Source organism: Triturus cristatus, chromosome 3_1, assembly GCF_964204655.1.
Source record: "Triturus cristatus chromosome 3_1, aTriCri1.1, whole genome shotgun sequence".
In the NCBI taxonomy this organism is placed as follows: Eukaryota; Metazoa; Chordata; class Amphibia; order Caudata; family Salamandridae; genus Triturus; species Triturus cristatus.
Window position 1 is genome coordinate 123,513,388 of NC_140583.1, and position 16,736 is coordinate 123,530,123.

Here is a 16,736-nt window from a genome sequence, read left to right on the forward strand (position 1 = left end):
ACTGCGCTCAAATTGGGTGGTCTAGAATTATACAGTCCTGTTCCTCCATGCTCACGGATGCTTCCCCTCCCTTCCTTCATTGCTGCCTTCCTTCTTGTTTTTTTTTTTGCACTGCTTATGTCTCTACATTCCAGCGTTCCTGCTTCACTAAGCTCAGATTAGCTGGTCTAGTTTTTAATACGTTCGTTGTAACCTTGACCTACTTCGTGTATGTTCACTTCACATTTCCTTTAGAAACATTTTTGACAACACCCACCCCTGTTAAGGCACACTACTTTGACCCGGAATCGTGTTGCACATTAGCGTCACTTTACAGAGTTTGCCAGTGAAGTGCTACTTTAGTTTTCTCATCTCTCATGTAACAACATTGTTTTCCCCGGGTGGGTCAGTACATCGTCTGAGTTTGCTTTTTCCAAGAAGTTGTTACTATTTGTTTTTAGCCAGTATTTTACTCTAGTCTCTCCTCCCTGATAACCGATTTCCCATTTTCTGGTTCTCCAGCGCCGTGAAGTCATACCAATTGGTAATAGCGCTATGCAAATATCATCACTCCACTGCATACAAAAGTAAAAAACATTGTTATTTTGAACGCCAAAACCTCTAAATTTCACCAATGCAAGACACATTGTAAATGCTTCTTGTGGCTTTGGTCTGTGTCTTGCTATCAGTCACCAGATATCTTGAGGCTGCTTATTCATTTGCGGTGGGGATACAGGCAAATTGACTATGGGTGCAGTTTTCTCCCTAATATTGATCTGGTGTTTCTAAAATGGAAAATGCGGTTTAGTTTCCCCCTGTCACTTGTACTGACTCGTTGACCTATTCAGATCACATGACCTTAGCAAAGCTACGCCACAAGAGGAATACAGTTGCTCATTTGTTTGCATGCATGTTCATAGCAAGTGTGGAGGGCAGGGCAGCAGTAGAGGAGGTGCAGGCCTGCTGATTTCAGTCTTTCAACTTTGTGAAGCACTCTACAGAAAAGCACTTGTTCTATTCAGCTGCTCAGTGCATCATTGTGTGTGTGTGTGTGTGTGTGTGTGTTAATATTATGTAAAAATGTTTGGAATATTTAAATTAGGCATTTTCTAGATTGATATGTAGATTGTTGAGAGGATATTAAATTGTGGTGATATCAGAGTTGGGGAGACTACATGGGGTTAGTCTCAAAGTGCCAGGTGGGACGTAGGAGGTAGCCCAGTAGGTACTCGGAAAGCATGACCGTGATAAAAGAGCCCAGTGGGACTGGACCAAAAAGTTGGGAGGAAGGAGGGCATTTGTGTGCGTTATTTTGTCTTCATACGTATGCATGCGTAATGGTGTATACTGTGCATACGTCATTATGCAAACATATATGTGCAATAAAAATAATCCTTTTTTTCTGTCTTCGCTGCTTAAAAAAAATAAAAAGCAGTAATGTGAGTCCCACCCCCTCCCCCCTAATTATATTAAAGAAACAACTGTTGGGGGAAACGAAGGAGATGTTTTAGTGGTGAGAAGCAACAGGGAATGGTGTGGGGGGCAAAACCAGCACACAACATGGGATGGAAAAGAAGCATACAAGCAAGTGTTAGCAACACAGGGTGCGGGGAAGGGAGAAACATACTGGTGTGAGAGCAACACTGGGTGCTGAGGGAGGCACACCAATGCGACTGAACAGCACAGAGCGCAGGGGAGAGAAACGCATGAAGTCGACTGAAAACATTTACTCTCTTGGAGTGCGTAGGCAAAATGAAGTAAGCTCACTAAAAGTGAGCTGTGGAAGGACACAAGTAAAAAGGTTATGCTCTAGGGATGGGCGGGGCAAACACATGATGGACAAGGCAAGTCATTTGTGCTGTCAGACTCGCATTGACTGAAAGTAGGAAAAGAAATCTCAGTAAGTGTCTCACAGGCCTATTTATGACTCCCCACTGAGGTTTTACTCTGCTGCATCCAAAAACGCCGCTTGCGGACACAGACTTGTTGGTTCTGGCTCCCTTGGTCAAATACTCTTTCAGCCCCAATGAAGGCCAGAGGTATCCTTAAATTGCACAATATTGAACAGAGAAGGTGGCTCCAAGGTTAAGCTAACTACTGTAGATTGTCAGTTTCCGATGTCCTTGAAGGTAACTTAGTATTGGAAGTGTACGTAACCCTTGTACATGTTTACTTTCCGCCTTATCAAATGACACACACACTCACTCACAGTTCTTCACTTAAGATATAGTATGTAAGTTATTGCAGTTACTACCCCAACAAAAGCAGTGAGGTTCCATTCATTGGATATTCATTGATATGTAAATCAATGCTCCAATCATCTAAAGGGCGTAGTGGTGGTTAATCGTTTGCATCTCGGCTGCCCAGAGGACTGCCGGTAGTAGCTGAGCCGAGCGAGCCTCAATGGCGGCAGCCGGCCACCAAGTACAGGGGCGACCCAGGCTAGCCGCCCCTTTGCAAAATTGACTAAGTGTGCGGTATTGTTGAGAACATAATATACCGATATCACACGTGGTAATAATATTTGCCAGCTCAAAAAATGTTGGATGGATCTCTACAAAATGGCTTTTTGAATTATTAAATAATAACCGATTCTGTTGTGATGTAGGTCTTAAGTTGAAGTAATTCCAGCTGCACTCAGGTCTGGAAGTTAGTAATCACATTAAGAATTGCATTTTGCTGGAAAATGTGACTCCTTATTTTAACCCCAGTAGTACAGGCTGGCTGTAGTAATGTGCCTGGGCGCCAGACTCGCTACTCCAGTCTGCTCATCTGCGCTGCTGTTTGCCCTGTGAGCCGCAAGGCCAGTCTCAGTGGCACTGCTGGACCCAGTAACTGAGGCTGTTCCACAGTTTCACAAGGCCAGCAGACTGGTCCTCCTCACAGTGTGGAATACGTCCGGTCCACCAACTGGCTTTTCAGGCGAGCACAATGAGTCCACAGCAAGCGAGCCGCCTCTTCAGCCAGGTCCCAGATGAAGGGGAACTGGCAGCGAGGAACTACCAACATAAGGGTTCATACCGGTCTCAAGGGTACAAGGTACTTGAAACTACTGGCTACAGAGAGCCAGTGGGTCATCATTCCAGTTGGGGTGGTGTGAACACATGCAGAGGATAATTCATTCAGATGCCACATATCCATCTGAAACCTTGGCAGCTTTGCAAGTGTCTTACAAAATGTGCTGCGCCTTACTGACACTTTTACTAATGCCACACCACCACACATGGTCTACATTTAAATAAATTGCCCACATCATGCACATTGTCCACTTTATTCATGGTCAGCGTGCACTGGATGGCCATTATTGGGCTTTCTGCCCAGTCTCGCACTATGGTCTAGTACACGGCAGCTTAACAGACACAATGCAATTTCCGATAATTAGGTTTCCCTCTTCATTGCTCGATTTTGCTCGCGAGAAAGTGTTCATCGTAGTCATTGAAATGTCACTCATAATTACACTGAAATTATCAAAATATCACACATCAATCTGAAACCTTGGCAACTATGCTTGGTTCTGTAGCTCTCATTCTATGATCATTAACTTTTCTTTTATGCAACAATGGAAGCTTGCTCTGTTTTATGATGTTTAGTTACCCTTGTGAACATCCTTCCGATCAATATTGGAGGTCTGAGGTTTCAGTGCACATAGTGTTTTTGACCCGGGAATGTTCCTCAGACAGATTGTTTTTATATAGTATACAATATATAGTATTGTATACTATATAAAATTCAAGTATACAAGCAACCAAAATCACAAAGTCCCAATGTGTTTCAGCGTTCTTGTTCAGATGAGGTACAATTACGTTATTGTGAACTTCGCCTGACCTGGAAACACTTTGAAAAGATATGCGAGTACTTCGTAATAGAAAGTCAGAGCTCTGCATAAAGCAACTATTTAATTTCTAAATTATATTGAAAAGCGTCCATAACAATCAGTAAATGTTCATATTATGACGCTGTCAGTATACGGGCCAGCTGTTGTCCAACTGTTTTTCTTTTTCACATTGTCGAACAATTCTCTATTGTTTTTTTAGAATGTGCATTGGCTTTAAAATAGTTTACTAATAAAGATATCTTGGGGAAGCGTTTCTCTTTAACTGTAAAAGTGTAAATACATGATTTGCATAAGTTCCAATACTTTTATAAATCTTAAAGGAAGTACCCATTTGATAATATCGTTGCAGAAATGGTGACCTCTGTTTTAACTGTGGTTAATGCAAATTCTTGAAGCCTGTGGACTCCCTTTGCAAACACTTCCCTTCTTTGCCTTCCAGGTGGAAATTAGAAAGTCGTGGTGGGGATACCACCAGCAGAATGGTGGTAACCACACCTCTAACAGCACCTTTTGCAGCCCACCACACGTGAATCAGTTGTATTCACCAGTCTTTTTTTCACACGGCCTAGTAGGGAGGAATAGTAGAGGTTGGTACCGCAGAGGCCTCCCACTTGTGACCCTGTCGTAGCTCCCCAGGGCTCTTGGGACTTGCTCTCCCAAGCCTGCTGCACATGTGTAGAAGGCCGGTGGAAACTCTAAAGAACTACCTGAGGGCATATTAAAGAGATCGCTCACACCTGAAGGGCCATGGCAAACATGGATTCATTGGTCCTGGGCCACTGAGAAATCTATGGTATCCTTCAACACCAAAAATATCTCCGTTAATGCTTTTCGGAATGTGCAGGGTTTACTGTTTCTCTGTATTTAGTTAAATGGATTGCCCAAGTTTGGTGCAAACATATGTTTGCACACATTTGTTCAATTCAGGGGGAAAATTGGGGGTGTTTACTTCTCCTTCCCATCCTAAAGAACGCTACTCCATCCTTTTTTGTGTGGGAGTAGTGTTTATACGTGTTTCTAGAGAGGAAATATGCTTGTAAAATGTTGGTGAATATCCACAACCTTTGAAGAGTGTTCATCTTTCTTTTGACTGTACCCTTCCCTTCATGCTCCCTGTTTCCACACCGAAGCCTCAACGGCCCTATGCGTATTTATATTAGTAAAATTCCACTTTTTCGAATTGAGGCTTTAATATTCTCAGTTCTCCATTCTAAATTATACATGGGTGTGAAAAAATCTTTGTGGATTAGACCTAGTTACCATCAATTTATTGGTAGTACTTTCCACCTGCACAGAGTTAGAATGTGTTACTCAGTATATTAGAATTTACAGGCGTATGTACCAAAGCTCAATTTAAGTATTCAAAAGAGCCTATGAATCAGCTCTTGTATCTTAATCGTTGGTACTGTAGTAATGTTTGTCTCTGCACTATATTGAGTGTATTAACCCTATACCTCTGTGCCCAAACGTGCATGCTCAGGAATCATAATGTGGTATATGGGTGTGTGTTTGTTACTTCTTTGAGATTTCTGTGATGTACATTAATAATAAAAATAAAAAGAGGCAAACAATCCGTGTTAATCTGGGCAGCTGTCGTGACCACTGTATTGTTGTGTCTTGTCACACTCCGGCAGCCAACCTACCAGCACATACTTTATAGCCCGATTGATGCGGTTGCTGGTAAAGCTACTGAATACTTCTGAGAAAATCTTCCCAGGGCAGAGGACGATGGATAAAAAGCCATTGAGGGAGTAGGTTGTGAATGGGATAGATGACCTCTTTTCATACATCACATTTTGAGAGGAATAACAGCAGCGTGTGGTATTTAACTATGAAGCCAACCAAGGGCGGTTCCAATATGAACATTGTAGTTTGCCTTTATAGTTTTTTCAATTGCAGCTCAGTTTACCTGATTGTAATGGAATCCTTCTCTTTACCGGGGCATGTCCATACTCTTGGTAGTATTCCAGAATTAAAACATTAAGGGAGGAAATTATTGTATTGTCTCTGATAGCATTTAATGTACTGGCTTTTACTCTAAATTAAGATGCATATGTTTTGCTGATTGCACGATGTTGCTAGCATCATCTGTGAGGAATTACTATTGGTCTAGCCTGGTTTGAGAATGTCGCCCCCTTGGCTTGTACAGATCTCTTGTTCGGATTCCCTGAAAGGTTGAGTGCACCTTGCCACTCTCTCTCATTGGCATCATCAGAGAGCTTTCTAAAACCTGATTAATTTATCCCGCAACTGGTGCCAGTACAGTTATTCCAAATGTGATCCTTGGTGCTGGTTGCTCTTTTATAAGTTGGGAAAATTAATGACTTTGCCTTTGTGTTTTTTCAGGAGTTTGCAGCACTTACTAAAGAACTCAACGTTTGTAGAGAACATCTTCTTGAGCGGGAAGAGGAGATTGCTGAGCTAAAAGCTGAAAGAAATAACACCAGGGTAAGTCCTCTTACTTTGGCCAAGAACATGTGGCTGACAGCCCAGCAGGAATGTCTGTGTTTGCCTTGGATGTTGCTGATGGGGAAACTGTTACTAAAGAATATTCCACTTTTTTCCTCAGCAGAAATTTGGGAAAGCGGTTCACGGTTTAGTGGGGAGTGAAAGGTTAAATGATTCACTGAATCAAACCTGCTGTACTGTTATTCAGATATTATATATTAGGTGTCTTTTTATTACCGTTGATGCCTTATCTGCTAAGGTTTGAGTCGTATGTAAGAATCATTTATTGCCCTCCCTCCCCTGCACACCATTGCCACTTACACTTTCTACTTGCAAATGGGAGATCCATTTAATGGCCTCCAGTCTCAATTCTCCTGTTACTGGACATATGGTAGGAGAACCTAAGGATACCCCTTTGTGTTGCTGCCCTTAATTGCTACTGTCTCCCTGACTTCATTTTCTCATTCTCCACCTCACCTGTAACTTACCCCCCCATCCACCACATACCCAGCTGTGGCTGTGTTCTTACTTTTTGGCATCACTTGCCCCAACTTACTCACCCTTACTTTGCACTTCATCTGCCGTCGTACAGGTAAACAGTGCAGCTGCCGACATCCACCTACATCCTCTGCCTACTGGCCTCCCTTCTTTACTGGCACATAGGGCAACAAATGGAGGAGGGGGTCTTGTACGTCAGTACATGACACAAAGTAACTGATGGGTAGAAAAAAACAGTTGTACCCAGAGTGAATCCTTTTCCTCAATTTCATGTGAAAAAATTAAAAAACTATCCACACGTTGCCCTTTCATTTGGTTAATTGACATTGGTCTTTAACATTTTATATAAAAGGCAATAACACAAAGCACCTTCCGTGTATAAACTGCCTCCTTCAAATCGAAAGTCGCTTTGTTGCAGGAGGACCCCACGAAAGCGGGTCCTGTTTAAATTCTTTCAAGTTCCTCTTGTATCTTAGAAGAATAACGAAGCCTTGTGCGGTTACTTGGTTTTCTATTCAGCCGAAGCGCGTTTCGAGTGCAACGCACTCTTGTTCACTGACAATGAAAACTCTGGCGAGTGGCCATTTTACATTATTTCACACGTGATTTTGCTAAAACTACATTTCAAGTGCATATAAAGAAAGACTTGTAGTTTTTACCATTTCATTGCCTTTGAACTTTTATACGAAGTATTGGACGATCGCTTTCATTACAACTCACATGGATCTGTGTAAAACATGTGCAGTAAAATACCGTGTAAAATATACATATTGAAAATGTAGGAATTTAAAAGGTATTTTAAATTGCTGATTTTCCGTTTAGGCCCAAGTGGGCCTATATTTAACTGAAGCATAACATTCCCTCCTAATATTGCCCAAGTGGGCGTTACACAGTTATCAATAACAATTCAATTTCATTCCACAAGTCTAAAACTATCTTGATTACTGACCATAGAAAACAAAATTATATCTAAATATTCAAACTAGATGAGTATACAGATCCACTTCCATATTTAGACCGTCTGGTTGTTTGGAATTTAATTCCACTATATATCGTGACTCCAATTTTCTCAGTTTCCTTTCACGATTCCCACCTCTTGGATTTTTTTTTCTGTGGCATCTATCACAAAATAAGTCAATCCTTTCACATCCTTATTGTGAAATCTCTCAAAGTGTCTAGCGACCGGATAAGTTTGGTCACCATTTTTTTACAGCTCTAAGTTTCTGAAGGATTCGCTTATGCACCTCTAGGATTGTGCTGCCCACGTACTTCAGGCCACAAGGGCACTGGAGTACGTAGACAGCGTAGTCCGTTTTGCAAGTATATTATCCTCTGATTCTACTCATGCCTTTACTTAAACCTGGTTTGTATCTCTCTGTGTTCACCCCATGTAAACATGCCTTGCATTTAGTGCACTTTACAAACACCTGGCGCCTTGTAAGCCAGGTAGTTTTAGGCTGGGGCTTCTTCAGGACATTCTTAACCAGTGACTGCTTAAAGGACCTTGCTCTACGGAATGTGATTTGAGACCTCCGAAAAATCGTTTTACCTCCGATTGGGTCATTTTTTATCAAATGCCAGTGTTTGTTACAAATGTTTCTCAATTTATCATGTTGGATGCTATAAGATGTTATAAATCTACAATCATTTTTGGTTTCCACCAGATTCTTATTTTTGGTTATCGCTTTCTTACTAAACAAAATTTCTTCTCTTTTTCTTTCATTAGCTCTATGCGTGGCATTTTCAACCCAATCATAGGGGTAACCTCTTTCTTTGAATCTTCGTCTTAAAATCTTAATTTCTCTTTTAGTTTCTTATACATTGCTACAGTTGCGTTTAGTACGCAAGCACTCACCATAGGGAATGCTTCTTTTTAAATTCACCGGCTGAAAGCTCTTAGCATGTAGGAGCGTATTACTGGAAGTGGGTTTCCTGTACAATTTAGTTCCAACTTTTCCATCTTCTATATACACTGTTAAGTCTAGGAAGTTAACACTAGTTCAACTTATTTCACTGGTGAAACTCAGATTAAGCTCATTATCTTGTAGTGCATTAATAAAAGATTTTGCCTCATCTTCAGTGCCCTTCCACACTAGAAACAGGTAATCAATGAACCTGCTCCAATGCATAATATGGTCTTCCCATTCTTTTTGGTATTGCGACCGGCCACCTGCTTCTCCCACCAGCCCATATGCAAATTAGCATAGCTGGGGGCGAAGCAGGTGCCCATCGCCGTGCCACAGACTTGATGAAAAAGTTCACCATTGAACAAGAAATAATTACTCGTCAAACACTTTTCAACCATACTCAGTGTAATTTGTGTATGCGACCACAATGTTATTGGTCTCATCCCTAAAAAATGTTTGATTGCTGTCAGGCCATCTTTATGGCGAACGTTGGTATATAGTGTTGACACGTCAATGGTTACAAGTAAATAGTCATCTTCCCACTGTAAGTCGTAAATACCTCTTAAAAAGTCTCCAGTGTCTTGAATATAAGACGGTAAAGATTGCACAAAAGGATTTAAAAATGCATCAACCTATTTAGATGAATTTTCCAAAGCACTCCCCATTGCTGAAATAATTGGAAGCCCAGGGGGATCTAAGATGTTTTTATGGACTTTCGGGATTAGATAAAAGACTGGTGTCACTGGTTGATCAATTAAAAGAAACTTATACTCGTCATGATTGAGTAATCCCTTTTCATACCAATTTTTTAACTTGGCATTGTAACTGTTATTGCTCTCAATCATATCCTTTTCTACCACTCTTACATAGCACTTTTTGTTATTTAGCTGCTTATAGGCTTCTATTAAATATTTCTGCTTATCCCAGAGGACTATATTCCCTCCCTTATCTGCATTTCTCACAATGCAGTTATCATTTTCTGATAATTTTTTTAATTAGAGCCTATATATATATATTCACTGAAAAGGCCATAGGCTTCAGGGGTAATTTAATTAGCTGGCCATTTCACTCGTACAAAACCATAGAAATTCCACCGTTATAGTTGGTTCTGCTAACTATAACTCGCGCGCCTGCAATGCACTGCTGATGTCACATATTGCATCATTCATGACATGGTCCGTGACCTCACTGGTGACCTCACTGGTGACCTCACTGGTGACCTCACTGGTGACCTCACTGGTGACCTCACTGGTGACCTCACTGGTGACCTCACTGGTGACCTCACTGGTGACCTCACTGGTGACATTTCAAGTGACATCACTGGTGACATCACTGGTGACATCACTGGTGACATCACTGGTGACATCACTGGTGACATCACTGGTGACATCACTGGTGACATCACTGGTGACATCACTGGTGACATTTCAAGTGACATCACTGGTGACATTTCAAGTGACATCATCCAGTGAATGTGGTTTAGTTTGAAATTTAAATATGTATTATATATATATATATATATATATATATATATATATTTATATATATATATATATATATATATATATATATATATACCAATCTGTATTGAAGATTGAGTGGAAATATAACTGTCTGGATAGAGGATTTAGTAGCTGTCTGACTGTCTGTGAATATTTAAAAGTCTCACTTAATACATGGATTATTAACTAAACTATGTGAATGTGTGCATCACTGTCTGTTGTATAACATGCTGCATCAGTTGGTCACTAACTACATGTGTGTATATTAGTTATTGATTAGTTGGGTGAGTATTTGTATGGGACACTGTGTTTGTGTGGTTGGATGGGGTGTGTAACTGTGCATAGATGTGTGAATAGTTGATTGACTAGGTGTATAGGTTTAAGAGTGCATGTGGAAACAAACCGTTGTTTGGGTAGAACCGAGGCACAAGAAACCCCCCCAAAAAAGCTCACGAAAAGGGGTCAGGATAGAAACACCCTGACCCCCCCCCCCCCCCCCCCCCCCTAGGCCTGCTCAGGGGGTCCCACAAAACGGGAGGATGCGCGCTGGAAAAAACTGCGGGCTCCTGCGCCTGTTAGGTATTTAGCCCCGGGGGGCCAAATCCTGGGGGCAATGGTCATTTATGTAAAGGGGGCCGAGAGGGGGCCCCCCAGCCCCAGGGACCGCCACCCCCCCCCCCCAAGGCTTTTTTAAATTATGTAGGGGGGGCTCTCAGGCCCCCCCAGCCCTGGGGACCGATTATTAAAATTGGGTGGGGGGGCTCTCAGGCCCCCGCAGCCCCGGGGACTGCCACCCCCCCCCCCCCCGGGGCTAGTTAAAAATGGGTGTGGGGGGGCTCTGAGGCCCTCCACAGCCCCGGGGACCGCCACCCCCCCGGGGCTTCTTACAAATGTGGGAGGGGGCCTTGTACAGCCCCTAGGTATCGCCACCCCCCCAGGACCGGCTCCTGCAGTGTCCCGGGGTCCCACCCTGTCATTGCAAACTGCTTTGCTATTTGGAAGAGAGCAGGAAACCTGCTCTCTCTACCAAATAGCAAAGAAGATTGCTTTTCCACATGGGGAGCAGCATGTTAGTGTTAACAATCACACCCACCTCTGACAGATGTGAGCGTCTGATCCACGGGAGCGACGAGAATGTTCCCACACTCTCTCTCTAACCCTATCCACAATAGAGTGACTAACAACACCCTAAAAGTAGAAAGGCAAAGAGAGATGTGGGGACTAAAAACGGAGAGGAGCTTGCTTCTAGTCCCCCAGCTGGTCTTCTTCAAGGGTAGGCGTACGGAAGGACCTAAGAGGAGACAAAGAGGGTATTAGTATGACTAACCTATCTTCTGACTCCGTAAAAGTATGCTGTAACTAACTAAAGTGAGGTATAGTAAATCTGTCCTCTCTCTTACCAGCTGGACATCTCGTGAAGCTTGGTATGACTCAAAGGCTGCTGGGAAGTATTTCAGACAAAAAGGAGCTTCTGGCAAGTACTGAGCAAATACTCTCTTTGATAATAAAAGTGACTTATATAGCGTGGGAAAAAGGAGAACCCTTCTACAACAACTCACACCACAAGGACTTAGACATGTCACCAATGTATAGTGCAAACGTGATAACTGTCACACAATTGCTCAGAAGGCTGCACACTCCAAGTACGCACAAGGTTCTAGAGGTGTGAAGTCACTCTCAGCAGCGTACACACCACGCGTTAAACAAAAACTGCAGCTCTAAGCCAGAAATACCAGGTAACGAAACTATTACCTACGCGCACCGCGCGTTCTAAGTAGCAAGGTTTACAAGAAATGTCGATATGCCGCTTGCATACCAGTACGCGCACCGCACGTTTACTAAATAAAGAATTTCCCCAATACGGGACACACTACTGCGTGTTACCATTAGTACCAGCAACTGACATGCTCCGGGAAACGTAAAAAGCAATACAGGGAGAGATGACCGAACCCGCCACAACTCTCCGAAATACGGGGGGAAAGGGGGGCAAGGAAATTGGAAACAAAGGAAGGAGGCCCACCCACGACAGAGAAAGGGAAATTCCTAAGCAATAAATCAGCGGTATTCACAAGCTTACCGCACAACGAACATGAACGAACCAGGAGTGAAGCCACAAGCGGAGCAATCCTCTCGCTTCGACAACACGCACCAATTACACGGGACCTTAGGGCAGGGAAACAACACAAACCACCTGCGAGGGAAATCAGGACACTAAAGGGAGTCGACCAGCTCGAAAATAGGATCAAGAATCTGAAAGCCAAGCACTGGCTTCATGACAACGCCCATTATTTAAGGAGGGAGTGTACCCAAAGTCCGCCTCTATACTCCACAACCAGGGAGCGTCTGCAAAGTGCCTGCCCTTGTGTATAGAACTTTATTGTTCCCCAGCAGCCAAGAGACCAAACACGAAGCCCGAGGTGTAACAGTTAGCTGCTCCCCATGTGGAAAAGCAATGCCGGCTCCAGCAGGATGCGGGGAGTAGCTGAACTAACTATAACTTGCGCGCCCGCAATGCACTGCTGATGACGTCACATATTACATCACTCATGACATGGTCAGTGACATCACTGATGACATCTCAAATGACATCACTGATGATATCATCCTTGTGGTAGTGGCAGACCTCCTCTCACCATAATAGAACCTTTGATACACACACTCAAAAATAGAAACTAACATTTTCAAATGAATGTACATAGCAATACCACTTACAACACACCAATTCAGTAATGCCAAGATCTACACACACATCCACTCATTCACCAACAGTCCTATACAGTCACTCTGTCAAGAATTCCTGTCATGCAAGGGGAGGAAAACGGTAACCAGCGAAAACGGACTACATCTCCCAGGATGCTTAGCGGTTGAGAGGTTATGTAAACAGGAGAGCTGTTACATAACTCAAGGAAAACACGCCCTTATGTAAAACAGGAGAGCTGTTACATAACTCAAGGAAAACACGCCCTTATGTAAACAGGAGAGCTGTTACATAACTCAAAGAAAACACGCCCTTATGTAAACAGGAGAGCTGTTACATAACTTAAGGAAAACACGCCCTTATGTAAACAGGAGAGCTGTTACATAACTCAAGGAAAACAACGCCCTATAAAGGGAGGAACCGGGAGGTACAACGCTGTCGGATATTGTGTTTACAACCGACGTACCTGCTTAGTGAAGAGCAGTGTTCAGGAGTGGTGCTCCAGTAAGGCAAGAACGGAGGTAGGTCGAGTCGTTACTCCCTGGGCCGTGTCTTGCCCCATCGTCACCTGTGAAGGACCCGGAAGCTCTACCGGATAACCATTGAGCTTCGCTTTTTGACTCGGCTGAGTCAAAGCGCAGTGGTGCTTTTGCTGGTTGGAGTCGTAACTCCCAGCCCGACCAGAGATACAGGGACTGCCAGCTGTAACGCACACCAGGAGGTGTTTGCCGCGTTACAGACTCGGAAGTCCACAGGATCGATCGAGCGGCTGCTCTCGGTTCAGTCTTCTTTGCTTGTGATTGGGGTATCGGTGACGCATCACCAGGAGGTGACTCCGCGTCCCGGTGCAGTCTGAGGAAGAGGTTGAGCGGCTGCTCCCTTCAGGTAGAGACCCCGGCTGGGTGTTTCCCTGACTCCTCGATTCTCCCCAACACTCTTCGTGCCCCTCACAGCCTACCGATTGGCATTGTCGGCCATTTCATTTCTGCCCTCTGTTGGCATACGCCGGGATCGGCGTATATGCAGAGGACGGTTAGGACCATCCGTGCTGTGGGCTGGTAACGTACTTAGCCTGGAGGATTCCAGTGACTATAACCTTTGTTTATTCCTTGTATTATTTTTGCCTTCATTAAAATAACTAAACCTTCACAAGTGGTTGCGTTCTCATTATCGTGTCTGTTAAACGATCCTGAGACGTTCAGGACGTTACACACTCATACATGTACTCACTCATCATATGTACTTATACACCTATACATCCTGTTACACAGTGACACTCATCCATAGTTACTCAGACACATAGTCACACATTCAAACAAAGTATCAAACATACATTAAACTGCATATATACAGTTATTCACACACTTACTGCTACAGAAACTTACACATACTTACTCTCTTAAGCAATCACTTATAGAAACAGACTAATTTATACAGGGACTCCTCATATCTCTCACTCATACTCACTTATAGACACCAATACTCACAGAAACTAGTTTAACACCTATGTAGTTACTCATAAAGACACTATTGAGACAGTCATTTACTCACTAACACACCCATACACACACTCATCCACCCATACAGTGCTGCACACATGCTGTCTTCGTACTGATACTCAAAAAAACAACTAATAACCTAGATAGACACTTGTGTTGCTACTCACCAGCCCATGCAGCCACTTATACACAAAGTGAAAGACTGATACAGATATTTACATATTTGAAGATTACTTACTAACCCATGTATTCACTAAAATACACTTAATCAGTCAGTTATAGAATCCATTTTCTCCCCAAAAATTCATCTATTTAGACACTTATATACCCCATTTATTCTTCCATCGACCTTGAGATATACATTTATAAAACATTTGATTTTCAGAAAAACACCCATTCACTGGATGATATCAGTGATTTCATCAGGTATGTCATTTGAGATATTCTCAGTGATGTCATGAGTGATGTCACTGAGCATGTCATGAGTGATGTAATATGTGACGTCATCAGCAGTGCATTGCGGGTGCGCGAGTGTTATAGTTAGCTGAACGGGGGAATTTCAATGGTTTTGTACAAGTGAAATGTCCAGCTAACTATAACACCCCTAAAACCTATGGTTTTTTCAGTGAATACATAATATATTTCCTGCATATCTATATAAATGCATTCATATATATGTGTATGTATATATATATATATATATATATATATATATATATATGTATGTATGTATGTATGTATGTATGTATGTGTATGTATGTATATGTATGTATATGCATGTTATGTACATGAATGTTTGAAGAACACTAGTTAGTACAAGCAAGACTAAAACGCCACCTAATTACAAACTGAATTGCTTTAACTTAAACGAGGGTGAGACCTATTGCATTTTCAATGCTTGTTTACTTTGATTCTATCTAGAAGGCATTCAGATGTGTCACACATTTGCCATAAATTCTGAATGTTAGCATTGTAGTTGCTCATTAGATCACTGTAGTAAAGCTACTGCTCACCAGGGAAGTCTGCTGCTGGTATTGAAAGTGCATGTTTTCAGTCTGCATGTCAGAATTGTTTAATGAAATAGAGAATTTGAGAAGTCACTCAAAATGTGTCCTAATTTTTCTTCATGCAGCACGAATTATACTTTCTATGGCAAAATGAACCCCCTCATTTTGTTCCTTTTTAAATTAAATGTTTAAAGAGTTACCACTTTATTCCAATTAAGATGGCTTCAGGTGTGCAATTCGTTTGTCATAAGTAGGACTGTTAGCACTCTAGTTGTTCTTTAGAACACTCTGGGAAGCTGCAGTAGAACACAAAGGAATCAACTGACAGTCTCTGCCCTTGTTGGATGTACATGTTTTACTGAGAATGTCAGACTTCATTTTCACATGACTGAGAAAGATAATATGAATTTACAGAAAATATGCTCTCAGTTTAGCTTATAGATCACCTTCCAAACCTCTGTGGGAAAGCATGAGAAAATAGTTCTCTCAAACATGATTCATGATATCCCATCAGAAGGCTTTTTCACATGGTAAAATCACCTTAGAACACACCACAATTCCTAAAATGAGTATGGTACCATCAACAAATGATTTATAATGTAATTAAAGTCTTAAAACCTTCTATTAACTGCAATGCTTTTTAATGAGGTGCTATCATGTATATTGGTCCCAAGATGAAGTGCTGACAGCCAATCAGATCTCACGATGAGTTGTGTGGTTAGGCTCCGCCCAGATATATCTATGATTTTTCTTTTGATTTTTTTTTCAGCAACTACTGAACAGATTTACACCATTTAACCAAAAGGCACGAGTGTGAACCAAGGGCTTCCTCCTTGCCAAATTTTGTGTAATTCCGTTCATCAGTTCGGGCTGCAGCTGCGATTAACAGTTCTTATGGAAAATTGCATGGGGAAAACACGTTTTGGGAACCCCTTTTTTCTCGGCCCCCGCTTGAGGAATCACCCCGAGACTTTCAGGATAGGAGCGGACTGGAGTGCCCCACCAGTTCTGAACATTTTACGAAGATTCGTCAACCGTCGCCAAAGTTATTGCAAATAGAATGTTGCAGATTTCCTATGGATAATAGGTCCCAACTATAACTACCTACTGGTGGCCGCCAGTAGGTAAAATATATATCTATCATGTGACTAAGACCACGGACGTGGTCGAAACGCGTTATCTTAGCTGCCAGGAATAAACTTCACCTGCTGAATCAACTTTTTTTTATGGTCTGTAATTGACATGGATATGCCTTGTTCCTTCTGTTTTTTTTTTTTGTTGCAAACTTAATTTACAAATCGCAAAATAGTTTTTTAATCCTGCAACAGAGCGTTTAACTTAGAAAACCGAGCATCAGCCATCA

General features: G+C 42.3%; 1 protein-coding gene across 18 annotated transcripts in view; it reads left to right on the forward strand.

Annotated features, from left to right (window-relative positions):
• PPFIA1 (PPFI scaffold protein A1) overlaps positions 1-16,736 on the forward strand; it is a 775,827-nt gene that overhangs the window by 214,991 nt on the left and 544,100 nt on the right. For all 18 annotated transcript variants that reach the window (XM_085643557.1, XM_085643540.1, XM_085643545.1 and 15 more), the window contains exon 3: positions 6,161-6,262. In XM_085643557.1, coding sequence (XP_085499683.1) covers positions 6,161-6,262 — 102 coding nt within the window. The remainder of the gene's footprint in view (positions 1-6,160; positions 6,263-16,736) is intronic.